At 36.3% G+C, this 18777-nt stretch overlaps 1 protein-coding gene across 2 annotated transcripts in view; it reads right to left on the bottom strand.

The window, feature by feature from the left end:
• The window catches only part of LOC145491077 (zinc finger ZZ-type and EF-hand domain-containing protein 1-like), a 52731-nt gene extending 35242 nt beyond the window's left edge, over positions 1-17489 (bottom strand). For both annotated transcript variants that reach the window (XM_081470214.1, XM_081470215.1), the window contains exons 1-30: positions 17359-17489; positions 15612-15639; positions 15310-15388; positions 14874-14955; positions 13858-13929; positions 12958-13017; positions 12325-12412; positions 11983-12047; positions 11186-11309; positions 10739-10847; positions 9063-9128; positions 8099-8245; positions 7411-7463; positions 6987-7065; positions 6330-6461; positions 5616-5732; positions 5235-5338; positions 5059-5139; positions 4644-4742; positions 4310-4401; positions 4107-4168; positions 3332-3433; positions 2889-2954; positions 2556-2598; positions 2178-2300; positions 1858-1953; positions 1705-1752; positions 1514-1584; positions 746-878; positions 238-349 (exon numbers count right to left, since the gene is read on the bottom strand). In XM_081470214.1, the coding sequence (XP_081326340.1) occupies positions 238-349; positions 746-878; positions 1514-1584; positions 1705-1752; positions 1858-1953; positions 2178-2300; positions 2556-2598; positions 2889-2954; positions 3332-3433; positions 4107-4168; positions 4310-4401; positions 4644-4742; positions 5059-5139; positions 5235-5338; positions 5616-5732; positions 6330-6461; positions 6987-7065; positions 7411-7463; positions 8099-8245; positions 9063-9128; positions 10739-10847; positions 11186-11309; positions 11983-12047; positions 12325-12412; positions 12958-13017; positions 13858-13929; positions 14874-14955; positions 15310-15388; positions 15612-15639; positions 17359-17421 (2596 nt within the window). In that variant the 5' untranslated portion in view covers positions 17422-17489. The remainder of the gene's footprint in view (positions 1-237; positions 350-745; positions 879-1513; positions 1585-1704; positions 1753-1857; positions 1954-2177; positions 2301-2555; positions 2599-2888; positions 2955-3331; positions 3434-4106; positions 4169-4309; positions 4402-4643; positions 4743-5058; positions 5140-5234; positions 5339-5615; positions 5733-6329; positions 6462-6986; positions 7066-7410; positions 7464-8098; positions 8246-9062; positions 9129-10738; positions 10848-11185; positions 11310-11982; positions 12048-12324; positions 12413-12957; positions 13018-13857; positions 13930-14873; positions 14956-15309; positions 15389-15611; positions 15640-17358) is intronic.
• Between the last annotated feature and the right edge of the window lie 1288 nt (positions 17490-18777).

Raw genomic sequence — 18777 nt, 5'->3', positions numbered from 1 at the left:
AAGCGCACATGTAGACTCTTACATGAAGAAATATCGCAAACGTTTTCACATAAACTCGGTGGTATCAAAAGTGAAAGATATTAATTGTTTAAAACACTAAATATTGTAAAACCAATAACTATGATAACGAGGTGAGCCTAAGGCGGGTTCTAATGTAATGTGAAGTGAACCAATGTCAATTGCAAATGTAAGTAATAGATATCAAATAACCGTTTGGCTTTTTTTTCCAGCTTTTACCTTCTAAGATAATCAACTTTGAAATCTGATGAATCTTCTCATCGTAAAACTGCTTGTTATCATCCACAACATCACACAAATGAGCAAAAACTTTGGAAGACAGTTCTTGTTGCTGAAAAATAAATATCCATAATACATAATTGTTGTCCACTGTAGATGTCCTACATTCTACAAGCCTTTAAGCTAACTCAAGGCACATATGTAAAAAGCAGAATGCTAAACTAATACAACAGTTAGTTTTTGCTCTGCAATAAAACCAACACACTTGTTCCATTTTAGATTTTGAATCTCTTTCGTTGGTTTTCCTCTTAGCCGATGTCTAGTATCAAAGACAGGAATGTTCGAGGTTCTCCATTTACACTCATAGGCAAATCTCATCTGAGCTCTTAAGATGGCATTTTAAGATTCCGGGACTTGGAGCTGTAACCTCAGAGAGACAGGCAATACTCGTTTTATTCTTATCACACTAAATTCCCTGCGAAAATACAGAAAACAAATTGAGCCGAACCTTTTCAAATGCTGCCTTGTCAGTGTTGTCAGCTGCCAGTTCTCTGATGTTGGATTTCAAGTATGGAAGGCTTTGGTGGAACAGACGAAGAAGAAGCAAACTAGACACAACTATCTTCTTGTGTGTTACTCCTCTGTAAATAAACAACCAAAGTTACGGCCCACGGTATAGTAGAATATTATTATGTTAACAACGTAGGAAAGTAATCATTGTTCGTTCAGACGTAGATGACCTGGCTCCAGAGTAAGTCACTACCCAGTTTACAGTTGTAGTTTGTTTTGCCAATAATGATCCACTGGATGGTGATTTACTCAGTGGATAGCGTTATTCACCCTTTGAACAACTGGGCTCTGAGGATAAGGACTAGGATTTAAGAAATATATAGAAAACATGTACCGTGTTTCTATCGAGTTTTAGTCTAAATCTACTAGCGTTCTATCACGAATGCCGTTCTCTGATTGACTACGCTACTCACTATCTATTCTGTGATAGATAGTGGTTAACGTGGCAGTGTGTGTTTGTTAGCAAAATGACGGCCGCTTCTTGGCTTTTTGAAGTGTCTGTGAAGAGGATTTATATATAGTTTTGAACAACTAGTAGATTTGCGTGATAGTTGACTCGGGCTGCGCCCTCGTCAACTATCACGCAATAGAAATCTCGAGCTCATAATCTAATTGTTTAATAGAACCACGAATGTTAACCAATCAGCGCGCGTGTTTTCTTAGGACTGTTTTCTAATTCGTTATCATTCACGGTCTTGAGCTGTACCTGCTTGTAACAAGTGAATAAACATCCCAGATTAGCTCCAGACTGACACTACTCATTTCTAGCTGACCTTCCTGCAAATACAAACAAAGTAATAACATAATACAATAATCTATCTATATCATAAAACACACATGCAGACACATAAATCAAATACAACATAATATAAAGCACACTTATATTAATTTTTATACCTTCTCCTTAAATAAAGGTGGATTCTTAGGTCTTGATTTCAGACGAATCTGGAAAAAATGAGCAAAGTTGAACACGGGTGATAACAATTTGCATTTGAAAAAGCAGAAAATCCTACTTTACACAGGAAAACTTTGCGAAATATTGATCAGTACCTGGTCCTTAGCCATTTCATCAAGAAATGAAAGAACTCGAATAAACAAAGTTGAGCCTTCTACAGTATTTCCACTCGGTAGAGGAGCCACATCATTCTGGAATAAAAACAATGATTTTTGATTTATGTTAGAACAGGCTTAGATATTCAACACTGACACATGCATAGCAAACAATAGGATATAAAACATGGAAAATGTATGATCTCGACAAAGATTGTTCTTTTAACAAAAGTGAGTGTTGTTAAACTTATAATTAAAAGATCTAGGAAATTTCATTATAACAATATCTAGAGGCAATCCAAAAAGGTTCCAAACTTTACCAAGTGCAAATCATCATGTAAAGGGCAGTTGAGCTTGACTTCATAACCAAAAAAGCTGACTCCTAGCACTCCGATTCTTTCAGCGCTTTCTTTCCTTGCTCCAAGAAACTTCACCACAACATACTGTAAAATAGAACACAGGAAAGAATGGACAGTACCTGTAGTAACTATTTAACAGCAGTTACAACGTAATATAGAGCCTGTGATTAATGTTTTTCAAGGCCCATGAGTGTTTATCCAAGGTTAACCTTGACCAAGGGTTAAATTATCATCTTTAACTGCAATTTCAAATTCATATGTCCTAAGATATTAAGACACAACATGATCACATGCACAGAGAACATTCTTATTATCGCACACAATATGACAAGGAAATACCTTTCCCGTCAAAATCCTATCAACATGAACTTCAACTTCATCCCTGAAAAGTGATAATAATAATTGAACTGTAATTAAATAACAACGTTCCGATTTTAATGTCTGGTTGCTGTTTTATTTAGCAAAGACCATTGAACAGAGTCACCAAAAACTTGGCAAAAATGGCTATTTTCTTACCGCACACTGACTACACATACTGTGGATACAAAACGCCTTACCACCCATTAATCTCTAAAAAAGTGTACTTTTAGGCACTAACTTTACCAAAAATCAATTGATATGTAGTTTTGAGTACTTAAGGTACATTGCACACTCATTTCTAGTTCAACATACCAGTCCTCCTCTGTCGCAAAAAAGGCCACTGGCTCATCGTGATTGATCTCTGATTTCTCCTTAGAACTGAAAATAAGAAAATAAAAACCAAACCAAAACCAGTTAAAATCAATGAGGTTTTAGCAGTTTTTTTTAGCACTGGAAAAAACCGGACTGAAAGCTATAAATTGTTGGTATTAATTCCACCGATATTGGGTCTTAAGTTTAAATCCATCTGCCAATGATTTAGTAACAACTTGTGTCCATAGTAAAATAACCCAAGAGCTGTTTACCTTTATAAGGTTTATACAAAATGATCTTCAAAGCAAAGAACCCTCAAGTAATAATTTACTAAATTATGTAGAAAAACAAGGAGAGTTACAATTAAATAAGTCAAGCAAACTGTAAAAAATATTCCTAGAAGCCTTAGAATTGCTCTGTAGCTACAAGTCATGTAATCTCACCTTGCTAAATAATCTGTGTATGTAGCTTTGGTCCAGTCATTGTACTTGCTTAATGCATCTGTTTCATGTCCATTTCCTTCACGTTCTTTTTCTTTTTCATCTCTGAAATGAAATAAATCACTCCCTTCCATTAGTAAAAAATAGTAATTAATCTACGGTAAACCTGTAGAAAGTTTCAAAACATAGGCAAAACTTGTGATCAAAGTCTTTTTTTAAAAATTTAACTATAACATTAAAAAAAAAAATAACCTTAGGTAGTGAGCTGGTAAAATCACAGAGCATAGATGGTATGAAAGCATACCGTAGAATTCCAAAAATAACGCCCTCACCCCTCCTCGAGAAAAAACGGCTCCTCGAAAGTAACGTTAATTTTTACCTTCAATCGAAACCCCGAAAGTAGCAGTCTTCCCGAAAGTAACGGCCTATCCGAGAGTAGTACCAAAATTTAAGGCCTTTCTTGTTCACACAGTCTACTTTATTTATGTGGTTAGTCAGTATCATACACGAGCCCGCTTTGTCTGAAATGACTGTCAACGGCTACCTGAAACTAGCGGCCTCTTTTGTCTGCTAAATCCAAAAGCAATGCGGGCCGTTACTTTCGGAATTTTATGGTAACATGATAGCAAGGTGACCAACACCACAGGGTTCTCGCGCTGGTTTGAATGCCTCTTCTATCGGACCATGAATGTTTTTAATACCATTTGGTTGTTTTCAAACTTTGAATCGCTGATCTTTATTGAAACGGATACAGTGTAGCTGACAAAATCACCTGTACCTTTTTAAATCATCCAGAACAAACACCAACCCATGTGATGGACCAATTTCTCCTTTGGACACCTGGAAAAGAGACGATTACATTGACCAGGTTATTAAGATTCAAGTTGCCAAAAGAAAACACCACCAGGCTCATGATAAAGTCAAAAAAAGATATAACTACTGGTTAAAGGTAAGTTGTTTTACCATAATTATGCTACCAACCTTGATGATTAACCTTGTCAGTTTAACACGAACAGAAGCAGCGCTTGAAAACATCATTGACACTCTCGTCTTCCCACTCTCTGATAAGTAAGCTTGATCAAAAGCAAGTACACGTAGACATGATTAAGTTGCTACCTTCTGACATGTATGGTGAGTTACGCTTTACATACTCTGTACACTTAACAAAATGCAAAGCCCAAACATTGGCAATGAAAGCTAAACGCACGTAACACATAATGCAGGTGACAAATGAGTTCAGAAAGTTGCCTTGCTTCTAGTGTCAACAGGCTACTCTGCTTGGATTGACAACGGAATTTACATTAAATACATTTACCTTCAGATGACCAGTTGTCTGTCAAAACATTCTCTGGTTTTGAGAGGTTATCTTTGTGGCCTCCATCACAAGAAGACAAAGACATCTTTAAGATTGCACCTAACAGCAAGAAACACACATGCTGTTACTCAGATACAATGTACTTAAATAACAACAATTGATTCTTGTAGCGTAAAGTTATGATGTACATGTTACTGTACATATAAACAATGCATGGCCCCGGGGTGGTGGATTTAACAAAATATCTGAAACTTGGCAGGCCCGTGAAGTGGTGATTTAACAGCATGTACGATCAATCTAATAAGAAAACTTTGGTAAAAACTAATTATAAATTTTCAGCAACCTTCTGTTGCCTTCGCCAGAGGGTTTGAAAAGGTTAAAACAAATATAAATTTAAACAACGACAATTACTTACCGTGTTGCTTTGTAGCTCTAAGTTGAACATCTTCTAATGATTTCACAATTTCGGCAGCAGCAAAATCTTCAAAAGCAATTTCTTAAGGAAAGATTTTAAAGCACAAAAATCAGTTCACAAACTCAGTTGAGGTAATTTCCAAAATGATATTAAAAAGAAATATATTTTTCTCTTACCATACAGTAATTTTAGAACTTTAAAAATACTTGTTAGATTTCCACGTGCTAAAGTATATTCCAATAAAATCTTTAAACTCTCTGGTTGAATTGAACCTTCATATCTACAAAGAAATTCAGATGCACAAATAATTTGTGGTTACCAAAAACTTTGCCAGGTAGAGACTTGCTGACAGAAACCAGAAAAAAAAAAGCATGGGTTCAGCAGAAATGACAATGATAGCACAATACAGAGGTAATGTCAGAACCAGTTCAGGAAAACCTAATACACAAGTACAAATACAAGTAAACAAAGAAAGCTGTAGCCTGATAATCAGATTGATAAAAGTAACGTTAGGGCAAAACAGGGATTTACAAATTAAAGTACAACATATATCTCACCTTACAACAGAATGGAGAAAATTTTCAATTTCCTCAAGAACATTATGAGAGAGGGATGCTGGTCTGTCTGGTGATGTTAAGGATAATGACATTGGCCTCATGTGGCTTAGGGCTGACCTTTTAATGAAACAAAAAAATTATATCATTTGATCTGCCAAGTAAGTCTAAAAAAGATATAATTATAAGAAAAATTGACACGCAACAAAACTGATACGTGTTGACTGGACACAGCTGTTTGAAAGCACTGTCCATACAAAGTATAAACTACGATACAAGCTTCTGAAAAAATGAGAATGAGCACTGAAAAAGTGTGTCAGTCAATACATCACAGTCAGGTTAACTAACTACATGTACATGCTTCAATATACATGTCTACAAACAATTCTAACTGCAAATACATGTAAGTACATGGTAAACACAAGTTTCCAAAAAAAAACCACTGACTTACAGTTTATTATTTTTCTTGACAACTTTCCTTCAATCACGTATTGTTACTTGTGATTAAATTTAAAGGATTTTGTGGTCTTGTTTTCAATGCACAACAAGCAGTACATTGTATTTTAACATTTAATAGCATTTAATAGAATAGCATGCTTCTTAAAGGGGCATTTATTTATATATCTCCCTCCTAAATAACCATTATTAATTGCCATTCGCAATCATTAAAACTCCATTTGATAGTACAGCTCATTTAGCCCTAGGCTGTATAATTACCTTGTATGAGACAAGATAAGATCCCTAAGGTGTGGTGCCATAGGCATAGCAGCAGTAGCAGTCGCTCCCAGAACAGACAGAAACCATACAGCTGATGCATCACCCACACTCATGCCTTTACTTTTCAAAACTCTGAAACAAAATCCACCAGTTACACAGACAACTGAGTGTATCACACATTTAATAAGAAAAGCAAGTCAGACCTTCTGAGTACCAAGGAGACAAAATGGAAGGTACCGTACATGTACATATCAAATGTTGGCAAAGAAACACTCTAAACCACATGTGGGCTGTTTGAAAGATAAATCACTATCCAGTCGATAGCGTAGTTGGTATTTTTAACACTTATCCATTGGATAGCCATTTATCTGCTTGATAGTGTCATCCAGCCTTCAAACATCATTCTAGCACAAGAGTAATAAATGAGTGCTGACAAACTGTTTACAAAAGAGGAAACCTACCAGATATAATGTGGGTTTACATAACCTACAGTGAATTGGCATCACTCAAGAGTAGCACAGCATAAATTTACATGTGGTAAAACTTTAATAGTGGCTTCGTGTCAAGAAAAAGAAACCAATGACAGCCAGACATTCTAGCCTTTTTTTATAAAATCAAACAAATTATAGCTGTTAATAATATAAGTCAGTTGTTCACCTGTACCCCACAGCTTTGATTCCTCGTATTCTTGTATCACAGCCATCACTGTGGCATCTTCTAATATTGATTTGTATCACTGGAATCAAAAGAAACCACAGACAGTGACTTTAAATAACAATGTGTGAACATGTAGAGGTTCTTTCATGGACAGTGCATGGTCTCCCTACCACCTGTCAACATTTTTGTGATGCAGACACAAAACATCCTGACTCATAAGTTGTCAGAGTCATTTAATAACTCAGTTGTTAAAATTAGAACAACAAACTTAGTGAAGCAAATGTAGAGTAGACTTTGAGATTTCTTACAATTCATTGTGTGAAACAGTTTTGAACTTGTAGCAAACTGAGCACTCATTACCAGAAATATTCTTACAGAATAACCTAATTTATCACACAAATGTGTAATTTTACTTGTTACATACCTGGATAAGGAATTTTCACGTTATCCACCAAAACAAAGTCCCCATTGAACTGGCTGATGGGATCAAATATACAAAGACATTAACTTGCTTCTTTTACCCAGAACTGTGTTAAACATTATTCAAAACATTGTAATTTATCAACTCCACTATAAAGACTGTAAGTGACCTAGCATTCACCAGCCGGAAGTACAATGAAATGCTCTGTTAAATTCTTCTTAAATCTAAACATCCAAGTTGGCCTTCAATATAAAATCATTGGACACCACAGCAGTCAAGTAATGAGAATGACAAAAAGGACTGTTTGACTACAAGGGGATATCATCTTGATATGACATCAAATTCTCGGCTGCGGGGCCTCCCACATAAAAAGGAAGGGGGTGCAGGTTGTACCTTTTAGGGTATTGAGCCAAAAAAATATGACAGGAGATAGATAAGGTGTTGTTTTACAATCGGTACAAGTATAATCTCTTGAGGGTGTAAAAAATTGAAGCCATGCCCCCAAAACAGGATCTTGGTACCTCTCATCCATGGGTTGTTTTCAAAATTTCTCATGAGAACTCCCATCCCTTTTATATGAGATTCCCCCTTCCTGAGATTCTCAAGACAGGCACAAAAAGAAGCGTGCATGTATGTCAAGCAATGAGAATTCTTATTTTGAGCTCAGGTTCACAAGGGATGCATGTAATACCTAGGGATCCTACAGTCACTGATTTCCCTGAGATTCTGCTCATCCCGTCCTGCTGTTACAACAACATGTTGTGGCATGTAACTCTGGTCAGACGAGCCTACATTGATTGACAGTTGTTTTAGCACAACATTTGGCCGCATTCGTAATCTGAAACACAAGTATGATAAATCAGTCTCAAACACTAATTATAACTCAAAAAAAAATACACAAAACTAAATCAAACAAATCTCAAAGCTCATTTTGAAAAATATTTTTAAAAAACCCAACTGTCTCTCTGATCAACAGCTTCAATTTCAACTCTGACAGTCATAAGAGTTGACGGTGACATATGTATTGACATATGTATTGACACTGTATTTGGAGAAACACTGTCTGTTAGATTATGGTTGCTCACCTTAATCCAAAAAATTCAGGAAATTTCAGTCAGAGTGTAAACAGTTCAACAATTTGAAAATGACATTTTGGCAAGTGTATTAAGTGATTAACAACAAGTTCAGGTATTTAATGGAACTGTGGTGTTTTGGGGTTTGGATTAAGTCAACATATTGAGTGTTCCTTGTGAAATGACCAGGTGAGTTTCATAGCTAACAGTTCATGGAGTTATGATTTTATTTCATCATATTAAAGACTTCTTTCATGATCATTTATGTGTTCCAATCATAGCTCTTAGCCTTTTGTGAACAGAAGATGAATTTGAAAAATTGCAGCAAATTTTCAGGAACAGCAAATTATCATTTAAAAACTCACAGCAAATTTTTTGGGAGGAGTAAATTATGGCACAGTGAATTATTCTCCGACAATTCGCGTGGATTGCAAAGACAGATGTCACAAAAATGCGGGGAAATTTTGTTGAACTATCATTTCAAGCTAAATTTCTTCGAAAAGCCAGGAATTTTGTTGAACTTTGCTTGCATTACTTTGCACAATACTGTACTGTATGTCACAAAGTGGTAACAGTACTTACCTTATCCAGTGAGACCTGGCAGGTCCATCTGACTGCCAGTAAGAACCTGTGTCTCCATTTGTCAACCTGAAACATTAAACAGGTATTTGTCAACCAGCTACAAATAATCAATGTGTAGTTCCAGAAAATATTCATACCCCCCCATGGAAGGGATTTTTTCCAAGACACACCCCCACCCCAACCCCTCTGGAAATTCTAATTAAACTTGATACATTTCTTTCAATTTTTTGGTCTTAGAGAACTCCCCACCCCCCAGGAAATTCCGATCACTTCTGTGGGGGGAGTATGGATATTTTCTGGTACTGCACAATCAATATTAACTACTTATTAACCAAAAATTTGCAGTTGATGGCCTGGAAATCTCAAACCAAGACCTTAGCCATTGAGTGTGCAATAGCAAGGTCAATATGGCAAGGCTGAGGTTTGAGATTTTCCTGTAAAGACTAAATGTTCATACATGTATGGCTTTTTGCTTTCTTTTGGCAGGCCTGTAATGGGCCTGTGGGCATTACAGAAGATTACTGCCCAAGAATAAGCCAATCAGAGCATCTGTTATATTGACTACAAGCACGAGCCATATAATAATGAATTATAATTAACGTTTTTCCACACAGGGTGCACTATAGCCTTAGCTAAGATTGCATGCATCGTAAATCCTCAAATTAGTGCCCCCCCCCCCCTCAAATAAGCGCCCCTTTTGAATAAGCGCCCCTTTTGAATAAGTGCCCCTCCTATCAGCCAAAATTTAAAATTAAGTGACCCCCTGAAATAAGCACCCCCCTCCCCTCCCCCCCCCCCATTTTGTGGATGAGTAACTAGACAACAAAGGATGTACATTTCTGTATAGTTTTCCTAGTGTTTAATCACTCTTGTCCAGCTTTTTTTAAACAGTCATTTAGTAATTTACATCTTTACAATGCAACCTGAAACATGTTTCAGTATGTGAACACATTAAGTTTAGAGAAAAAAATTACCAGTAGCAAAGGTGCCACGATTTAAACTTTAGGATCAGCTTTTTATGTTGACAAACAGTTTATGTTGTTGTTTACGTGCATAGGATGTATTAAAAAATGACCATGTCAGGTCATGATTTGGGAAAAGTTAAATAAGTCCCCCCTTGAATACGCACCCCCCCCCCCCCGCCCCCTTCTCCTAAATTTGAAATAAGTGCCCTGGTTGCTAATTCAAGGATTTAAGGTATTCCAAATTCAAACCTTGATATTGTGAGTCTCAGCAGGCGATAAAACTGATTCTGTATTTCAACATTTCTACGCATATTTTCTTAGAGAATATTGACTTTTATGTGTATTTTGTACACTTAACAGCAGGGCGGGGCAGGCAGTGCAGTATGCCACTGCACATTGCATTGTGTTGATCACAGATTTTGGCCAGGTTTTTACTCCGTGGGAGAAGGAGGGTGTACAGTCAAGGAAAGTCGAACCTCCAGTTGCAGAGGTTAATTATGGTTAATTATGGTTCATTATAATGCAATCAGGAGCTCTGCTTTTAGGCTTGGCTAAATTTACATATTACCTCTCACAGTGTCTTCCTGATATGACAGTTGTATTGGATATATAACGGACACAGAGAAAATCACTTCTTTTTTAACAACTACTTTAGTCTACTTTACAAGTTTAGAAACACACTCAGCCAGATCAAAGCGAAAGTTCTCATACCTGGCAATGTCGCCCTTGCTGCTTGACACTTCAAGTGCGGTGTAACATTTCATCAAGGGCTTGAGCACTTCACCTTCTTCCACGGATGGGACCTGCTTCTGTACTTCAGCTATTAAACCAAACAAAAAAAGCATAACAAACAAAAGCCATAAGGATATTTATTTACCTCTCCAGATAGAACAGACTACTCAAACAAATTATCCAGTTTTTGACAAGCTTGGAATGTACTTTGTAACTGATCACAGACTGGCGTTCTTGTGGTAACTTTGTCTGACTTGAGACAAGTAACTTAAGTCTCATCCCTGAGTTTTTTGAAAAGGTTCTTTTCTTTCACTGCCTCAGCTCTCCCCACCAACACGTACAATGTCCAGACCCTGTGAGGCACTCACTCAGTTGTTTAAGACAAACATAGGTACAGTTACATGTAGCATTTACCCAGCTGTTTACCTTTCTCTTTCAGTGCATCCATGAAAGCCTGTAAAACTTTCAGTCTCATTTCAGAAGTGTTACAGAATCCTTCTAGGGCAGGCAAAGGAAGAGATGTACTAGTGGCTCTGTTTCTCAGCAAGAACTACAAAGTAGAACATCAGTATACAACACTTTTAGCAGGGTTTCAAATAAACACTGACTCCTGGAGCCCGTTTCTCAATGGTCCCAAAAAGTTTTCACCCCTGGAAAGCCATAGCAAAATCTCAAACCTTATGATTACAGAGCTGTTTTATTTACATATTATTAACATGAACAGAGGTTCCCTTCATACAAGAAGTTTCAGGCATATACACTTCTCCGTTTTGGATATAGATGAACTCAAAATGGCTTTACGAGCCCGAAAGGTTTCCAGTGCTTTTGAGAAATGGGCCCCTGGTCAGCTAACCTTCTACTGAGTCCCCATACTGACTCCCTTTAAAATTAATGGGAAAAAGAAATTTTTAAAATGCCCAGAACTATCAGTGGGACCGATTCAAGCTAACAAATAAATTTAGGGCTCCCTGGAATTTCCATAATGGCGGACATGTTGCAGATTTCTGGCTCTCTTCTCCTTTGTTTGTAATTAGTGCAAACTTTGTTTATGAAAAATCAAGCACAGAATAAGTTGGAATGTCATCATATTTGGTATTCATGTACCCAATAGAAAATTAAGAAATAAAAGTAATGAAGAAAGACTGGCAAATAAACATGCTTGTATGACAACAGATATCCAGCAACAACGAAAGCTAATAAAAAGATTAGTTGTCGACACCCACCTTAAGCAATTTACGACCATGATTCACAACTGCTTCCTTGTTCTCAGCAAAACAGTCCACAAATCCTGCCAATGGAAAGTTATTTACTGCATTTTAGTAAATAAATTTATGCAAAGCTATGATATTCTCACTGAAAGCACCAACAAACACAACAATGCCCGCTGTAAGTATAGAACCAACAAATGGGATGATTTGCCTGCAATGTACGTTCTCATGTACACGTATGCACGCTACTGGATATCAGCATCAAATTGCCTTTAAATATTTACTTATGGTTATTTGATGTAGATGCATACATGTTAAGTAGCTAAATAGTCCCTTGAATTATTTTCTATTTTGTACCTGGCGTAAGACAGCAGTTTTGTAGGGTCTTTATTGAAGTCCTTAAATCTCCTTTGGCACTGATTCCACCACCGAAGGTTTGGAGGGTCTAAAAGCAAAAGGAGCATTGATCCAGTGGTTTCATTAAGTGTCAGGCACTGGGCAAATTGATCAGCTATGAGAATGATTTTGCCAGCCTGGTTTGATCACCTAGTCTAGAGGGGAGTTTTTCTTATAAAGAAATTCACTTCAAAAACATTTGCCTGCCTGTGAAAGCAAGTTGCTATCCTGCTGAAAATCTTAAATAAGAAATGAAACCCTAATTGATCAGCCAAATACGAAGTGGTGATTTTCATTGTAAGTACTGCAAGACCACATTCTCCAACATTCTCTCTTCCAAAGTGTAGATGCATATATTCTAGACAGATAATTTTGAGAAAAATGTTGATTGCAGAAGCAACATCTGACAGTGAAAATGCCACATGACGCAGAGATAGACAAAACTTAAGGCACTGCTGATGGTGCATTTGCGTTCAAACATTGAATACTGGCATATACATGTAACTTTCAGTTGAAAGTGGTTTCAAACCTCCTATACATTAATCAGAATTTTGTTTTTAGAAATTAATAATTGTTACTAAAAATAATGCAAACCTCCAGAAAAGTTTCTACATCAGCAAATCCTTCTCCATCAGCATCAAATTGACTAAATAACTGGACAAAAAGTAGAAAGGGATAAAATGGCAAAAAATATTTTTGTTGTCATCATATTAAATATTATGTACAGTTCACTACATTATAAATTATTATGAATTAATTTTTGTATTAATTTTAATTTGTATTAAATTAACTTTTGTTTCTATAGCTGACATATGTAGTGCATGGAACAAGTGTTTTCAGGAGAACTTCATCACAAGACAGATAAAACACAGATTTTGTGTGGCACCAACCTCACGGTAAGCTCTGAAGGTGAAGTGTACGACATTATATACCAGTATTATTTGTGACTTTTTTAACTTTTGTTTACAAGTTAGAGTGAAAGGACCATAATTAGCAAATTTGGAAGCATATTGCTGTTATTGACGTGAACATGATCAAAAAATTTCCTGCACTCCAGGTTGTGTCTTTTAACCAAGTATTTAGGATAAATTTTCAGTTAGTAAACTTGATACACTTAATATGTGCACCTTATAACCAAGTACACCTTATAACCGAAAAAATACAGTAATCTTTTGTAACTTACAATGTGTCAGCAAACTGTACAAATTTGGGTACTACACTAACTGAACAAATTAAATAATAATAGTAAGTAGTGTCCTGCAAGCTGATCATTAATACACATGTACATGGAACTAGTCTACCAAAATTTTACTCAATTGGAAAACTTGAGAAAGATTTGTTGTAGCCAGCGAATACCATTTCCTCGTCAGTTTCATGTATAGGGTTTCACTGATATAAAGCAGTTTTTTTAAGGAGAATCAATAGACTTATTTGATACTTTTACTGTTGATTCTGAACTACAATGTTTAAATAGGAAATTGTTCAACAACCAACCTCTAAACAGTCTTCCTTACTGGCTCCTCTGCCGGTCAGCATGTCTGTGAACTGCGATAAACTAACATATTCCTACAACATGAAAAATCAAAAATTAAGTTTATAGTTACTTAACGATTTATTTCTACTCCGACTGTACATTAGAATTATAGTAGGTAAAATGTCTTTGATAAATCACATTGGTAGCTTCATAACCAAGCCTTACATGTAACTGTCAACCTTCGGGAATGTGTCAGCAAAAATATATAATGGCAGCCAACAAGTCTCAAGAAGAAAAAGTCCTGCTAGTGTAGCTATTTCAATCATTTAGGAAACAAATAATTAAAAAATATAAAAAAGAAATAAATTCAGGGAAAGGATTTCTTCTTAAGTGCTAGACAGTGTGATCAAATTTTCTGTCATTGTTATTCTTTTTTTTCTTTTTTTGCATTTTCCTAATTTTACGCATGATGCCTTATCAGTTTTTTTTTTTTCCAGGTGTATTTGTCTGACTGACTTTGTCAGTGGCCTACAGTGTATGTCCCAAGATGGAATAATTAAAGGCCTCAGATCAGATCAGATTTGTCTGACAGTGTTTTCATACCACTGAAACAGGTCAGCGTGATTTCAAGGACCTCTAGGCACTCATGATACACATGAAATCTCTGGGGTAATAAGTTTTGAGTCCAGGAAAGTTGAAAGTACTTGATACAAGAGCCTGGTTTTGTTAGAAAAGCCAGAGCATTCCCAACAGCGACTTTTTACACTTTATCAAATTTGACGATGGCTTCAATCTTGTGAAGAATTTTCGAAAGCGTAATGTCAACACTTGAGTGTAAACAAAAATTGCTAAATTAAATGAGTTGTAACAGGATCGTCTGGATGAAGCTGTAACCCCACAAAGCTTTGGAGTAACCTTAAAGGAAATGATATTCCTACTTGCTATTGATTGGACCCATTACATGTACATTGCACTGTCCTTTCAGTCTCTGAATCCCCTGGCCAATTAAGTTTCAATAAATTGTCATTGTCCAAACCTCATGTCTGGCTCTTCTTTCTTCAAGCCACCGTACAATGCTACTTGAGTGTTGCTGCATGAAAGACTCATTTGGTTCCTCTCTACAGAGAAACCACAAAACAGCTAGATTTAATATTTCATCACAAATTCTTCACCTGTCCTCTTTGACAGCCTGCATAGCAGACGTAAACAGGGAAGGGATAGGGAGGCAAAAAACGTGAGGAAGAAGGGGACGGAACCTTTCATTTTCCCAGTCCGCCTCCTTCCATCCACACTTTGCCTTTCCGACACTATTTAATGCCCACTGCAAAGGCTACCCCTTTGACCACTTCAAGTACAGTTACAAAGCTATTTTATGGCAAGCAAGCTGAACTTTCACAGATTGGCAATATGAAATGTCTGGCATATGAAGCATCTTTGTGCTCTGGTTAATAAAAAATCCAACAAATTCTTACTTGATCTTTGATGCAGCATCTCGTAATAAGCCATGATCAAATAGCATAGCAAGGTCTAAAGCTCCCTCAGTGATATCACCTGAAATTATCAGTTTGAAACAACAAACATTCTGAGGCCGGGTACATGTGGGTACCACAATGTACTTACAGTGATGATGGTGTCCTACTGTCAGTTGAGACAGTTAAATAATAAGTTACGCACCCTCACCAAATAACAACTACAAAATATAAATTACAGTTGATATATATACTTTTATATATTTATATATTTGATATCCAATATTTAGAATAAATGCAACTACCTGATGGTGAACTGTTCTCTGTTCCATCCTGAAGGAAATAAAAATTATCAATTTAGTACGAAAATACTTTACAAATGTATATTCCATAGGGGCAGATTTAGAGGGTTTGGATTAGGTGACCGTCAGCCCTTTTATGGAGAAGCAAAAAAGTAAAATAAAATAATGAAAATGATCATGAATACTACGACAGAACAAGTACACGTACATGTACCTCATTATAAATTCTCCTTTGTGGCAAATGCCAGTATTTCTGGTGTAAAAGTTTTCAATTACTATAGGTTTCCATTCTCAAATGGCAACAATTTGTGGGCATGCCCCATTGACAGTGCAACCCCAAGGCACCAGCCCTACCCCCATGAAAAAATCCTGATCTGACCCTGTTCTGCATCACAACTACATGTGTATCCAGTAATGAAAGACCAGACTGAAGAATGTGGACACCTTGCATGCCTATGAATCATCAGCTGTGACAGGAAGCAAACCAAGAGGCAGGTCATTAATAGCTTTTTCTTTCTCTAATGAAAAGCTAATGCCACAAACCTCAGGTTTACAGCATCTATGGCTGTTAATTTACTTTCGGTGTGTCAACAGTTTCTTCAAAAACTATGAGTGAGAGCTTTGTTCATTAGTTAAAACCAACATTTTTCTTTCCTGCCAGTGTCCAGTATTACCCTTTGTACACAATTATTTTGGTTGGCAGTTTCACAAATTTTTGGTGTTTTTTTCTTCCTGTTGTTGAATTTTCAAAGCAAAGAAAACTACAAATGCTCTATATGAATCGAGTAAATATTGAAAAAAGTCAATATTAAAAGAAAGTGAAATACACTTTAACAGCTGTGATGTTTCCTCATGTCCTGCTATACTTTATAGCTTTACAAACACAGGTCATAGACAGAGGAGGCTATGGAGCACACCTCTAAAGGTACATGGCTACCTAATAAACTAGTAATCTTTATAACTCAAAGGTTATTCCTTTGCAGGAAGCTTCTCTTTTATTTTGGTGCAAAATGATGTTATGGTTGATATCCTCTTGTGTGCTGGAGTCAGAATACTACTTAATAATAAGTAAACAAACCTAGGTTTAATTAATTCATTAATTTATTTATTTATTTATTTATTTATTTATTTTTTCAGGCTTGGTCAATTCAGCTCAGAATTCCTGATAATAACAATGATAATTTAATTATATTAATAGAAAAATGACTTGAGCAACTTTATGATCATTTCATTTTCTATCCATCCGTCCCCTAACTCTTCCCTGAAGATTAACAATGTACATGTAAGCTTAAAATTAACATGCTCAAACCATCACAATGGAATAACTGCATATGAGAATTATCTCAAATCAAAGTGTGATTAACCGTCAAAGCTTTGTAGAAAGCCAACCGTAGTGGAGAATCACTACAGCGTGCAGAAAAATCCGGGAAGAATCACAAATCCATCTGTGAACAGCTTCCGTTCACTAAAACATGTAGTCCGGTGTAAAAAGTAATACTCATTATTTCTCATTATTTGGCTGCTACAAGGCTAATTGTGCGTGCTTATAAACAAATGAAGCGCAATACGTTTGTGTAAAATGGTGCACTTAAGCTTTAAGACACTGGCAATGAGAATTTCAATGAACTGAATCCTGCAGAAGGCTAACAAATGGCCCGATCGGTGTTATCGTAACGAGCAGGGTCATTCGACCCAGACAGATTTCGCGCATAAATTGTCAAAATATCGATTAAAATTTAAGGATAAATACCTCGTAAAATTCGTTTTCATCATCATCTCCATCGTTCACGCCTCCACCTGTTACATTTCCCATGTTTTAAGGGTTTTTTAAATGAGCATTCTCCCTTAATTTGCACATTTTAAAGCTTCGCCATATTGAATCGAAAGTGCATTACCCAGTCATTTCTCGGTTTCACAATTAATTGAGAGAGACTGGGGCGAGCAAGGACCTTTTGCCCATTTCGCGCATGCTTCAGAAAATTGCTAGAAATTTCGTACGTTTTCTTCCGTACGTTTAGACGGAATCCACCAGAAGTTCGAGTAACAAGTGGACAAAAACCTAGTACCAAGATTATTTACATCGTATGGCAAACTCCTGTACGACTGTTTTAAATATCTTCTCAAAAAAACTCATTTCTAGCAACACCAAACGTCGAAAACGAATGTTGAACTTCGTCTGAAACACTTGACAGTACTGGTGAATTGAAATGAAACTGATGATGAAATTTTGCCTGTGTTTGCACAAGTTCTCTGAACCGCTTTGAAATTCATTTTCTCTCATTCCCATGGGAACTTGTTTTCGGTGTTATTTCAGGCAATTATTTCTGTATTTACCCTTAAGAAAATGTAAAAATGACTGTAAAATGCTTAAAATTATTCTGGTACCAGATTTTTGTCCACTAAAACCTGAAATTACTCGACTGTTTTCTATCGGATTTCGTCTTGATTTTCGGACACTTTTTATCGCATTTCAGACAAATTTCGTACAACACTTTCGGACACTTTGCTGAAACGTAACATAACACAAAAGAATATATAATCTTTTGTATAACATAACTAAATTTACGCCTACAAAACGCGAATTACACTGAAACAAGACCTGTGGAAATGAAAGTTTTACCACACACTCAAGGTTTTACAGATGCACTGACGAGAAATAACACAAATTCTTACGTATCTCAACCAGTTTCTCTCGCTCCATAAAGGAAACTAAGAGTTTTGGAGCTACATAAAAGTCTTATACTGTACTGTAAATATTTCGGACGCCTCAAATTTCGGACGCTTCCAAACTTCGGACGGTTTTATTTTCGGACACTTTTCACGTCAGAGATTTTTTCTTTCCCGTCTATATAAGAGGCGCCCGGAGAGCATCCATTTCATATCATACAATAGAGTTAGTCATGTCAAAAACATTTAACAGACTTTTTAAACAATGTTTCCGAGAATTCTGAAGAAATATTTTTCTTGAAGACCTTAGTAGAAAGGCTAACAAATGGCGGGCCAGTGACCAAATTATCTTGAGTTACCAACAACAATTCTTAAAAAAAAAATGGTCTTTTTGAAAATACACTGTCCCGCAGTGACGACGGAAGTCAATTTTTCTCGTCTTAAGAGTCAAGCGTTGTTCCGCTATATAACCTTTTCCCCACTTTTTGTACTGAAATAGAAT

The sequence above is a fragment of the Orbicella franksi genome, chromosome 6 (genome assembly GCF_964199315.1).
Source record: "Orbicella franksi chromosome 6, jaOrbFran1.1, whole genome shotgun sequence".
Lineage (NCBI taxonomy): Eukaryota > Metazoa > Cnidaria > Anthozoa > Scleractinia > Merulinidae > Orbicella > Orbicella franksi.
This window is presented reverse-complemented; position numbering and strand designations above follow the sequence as displayed.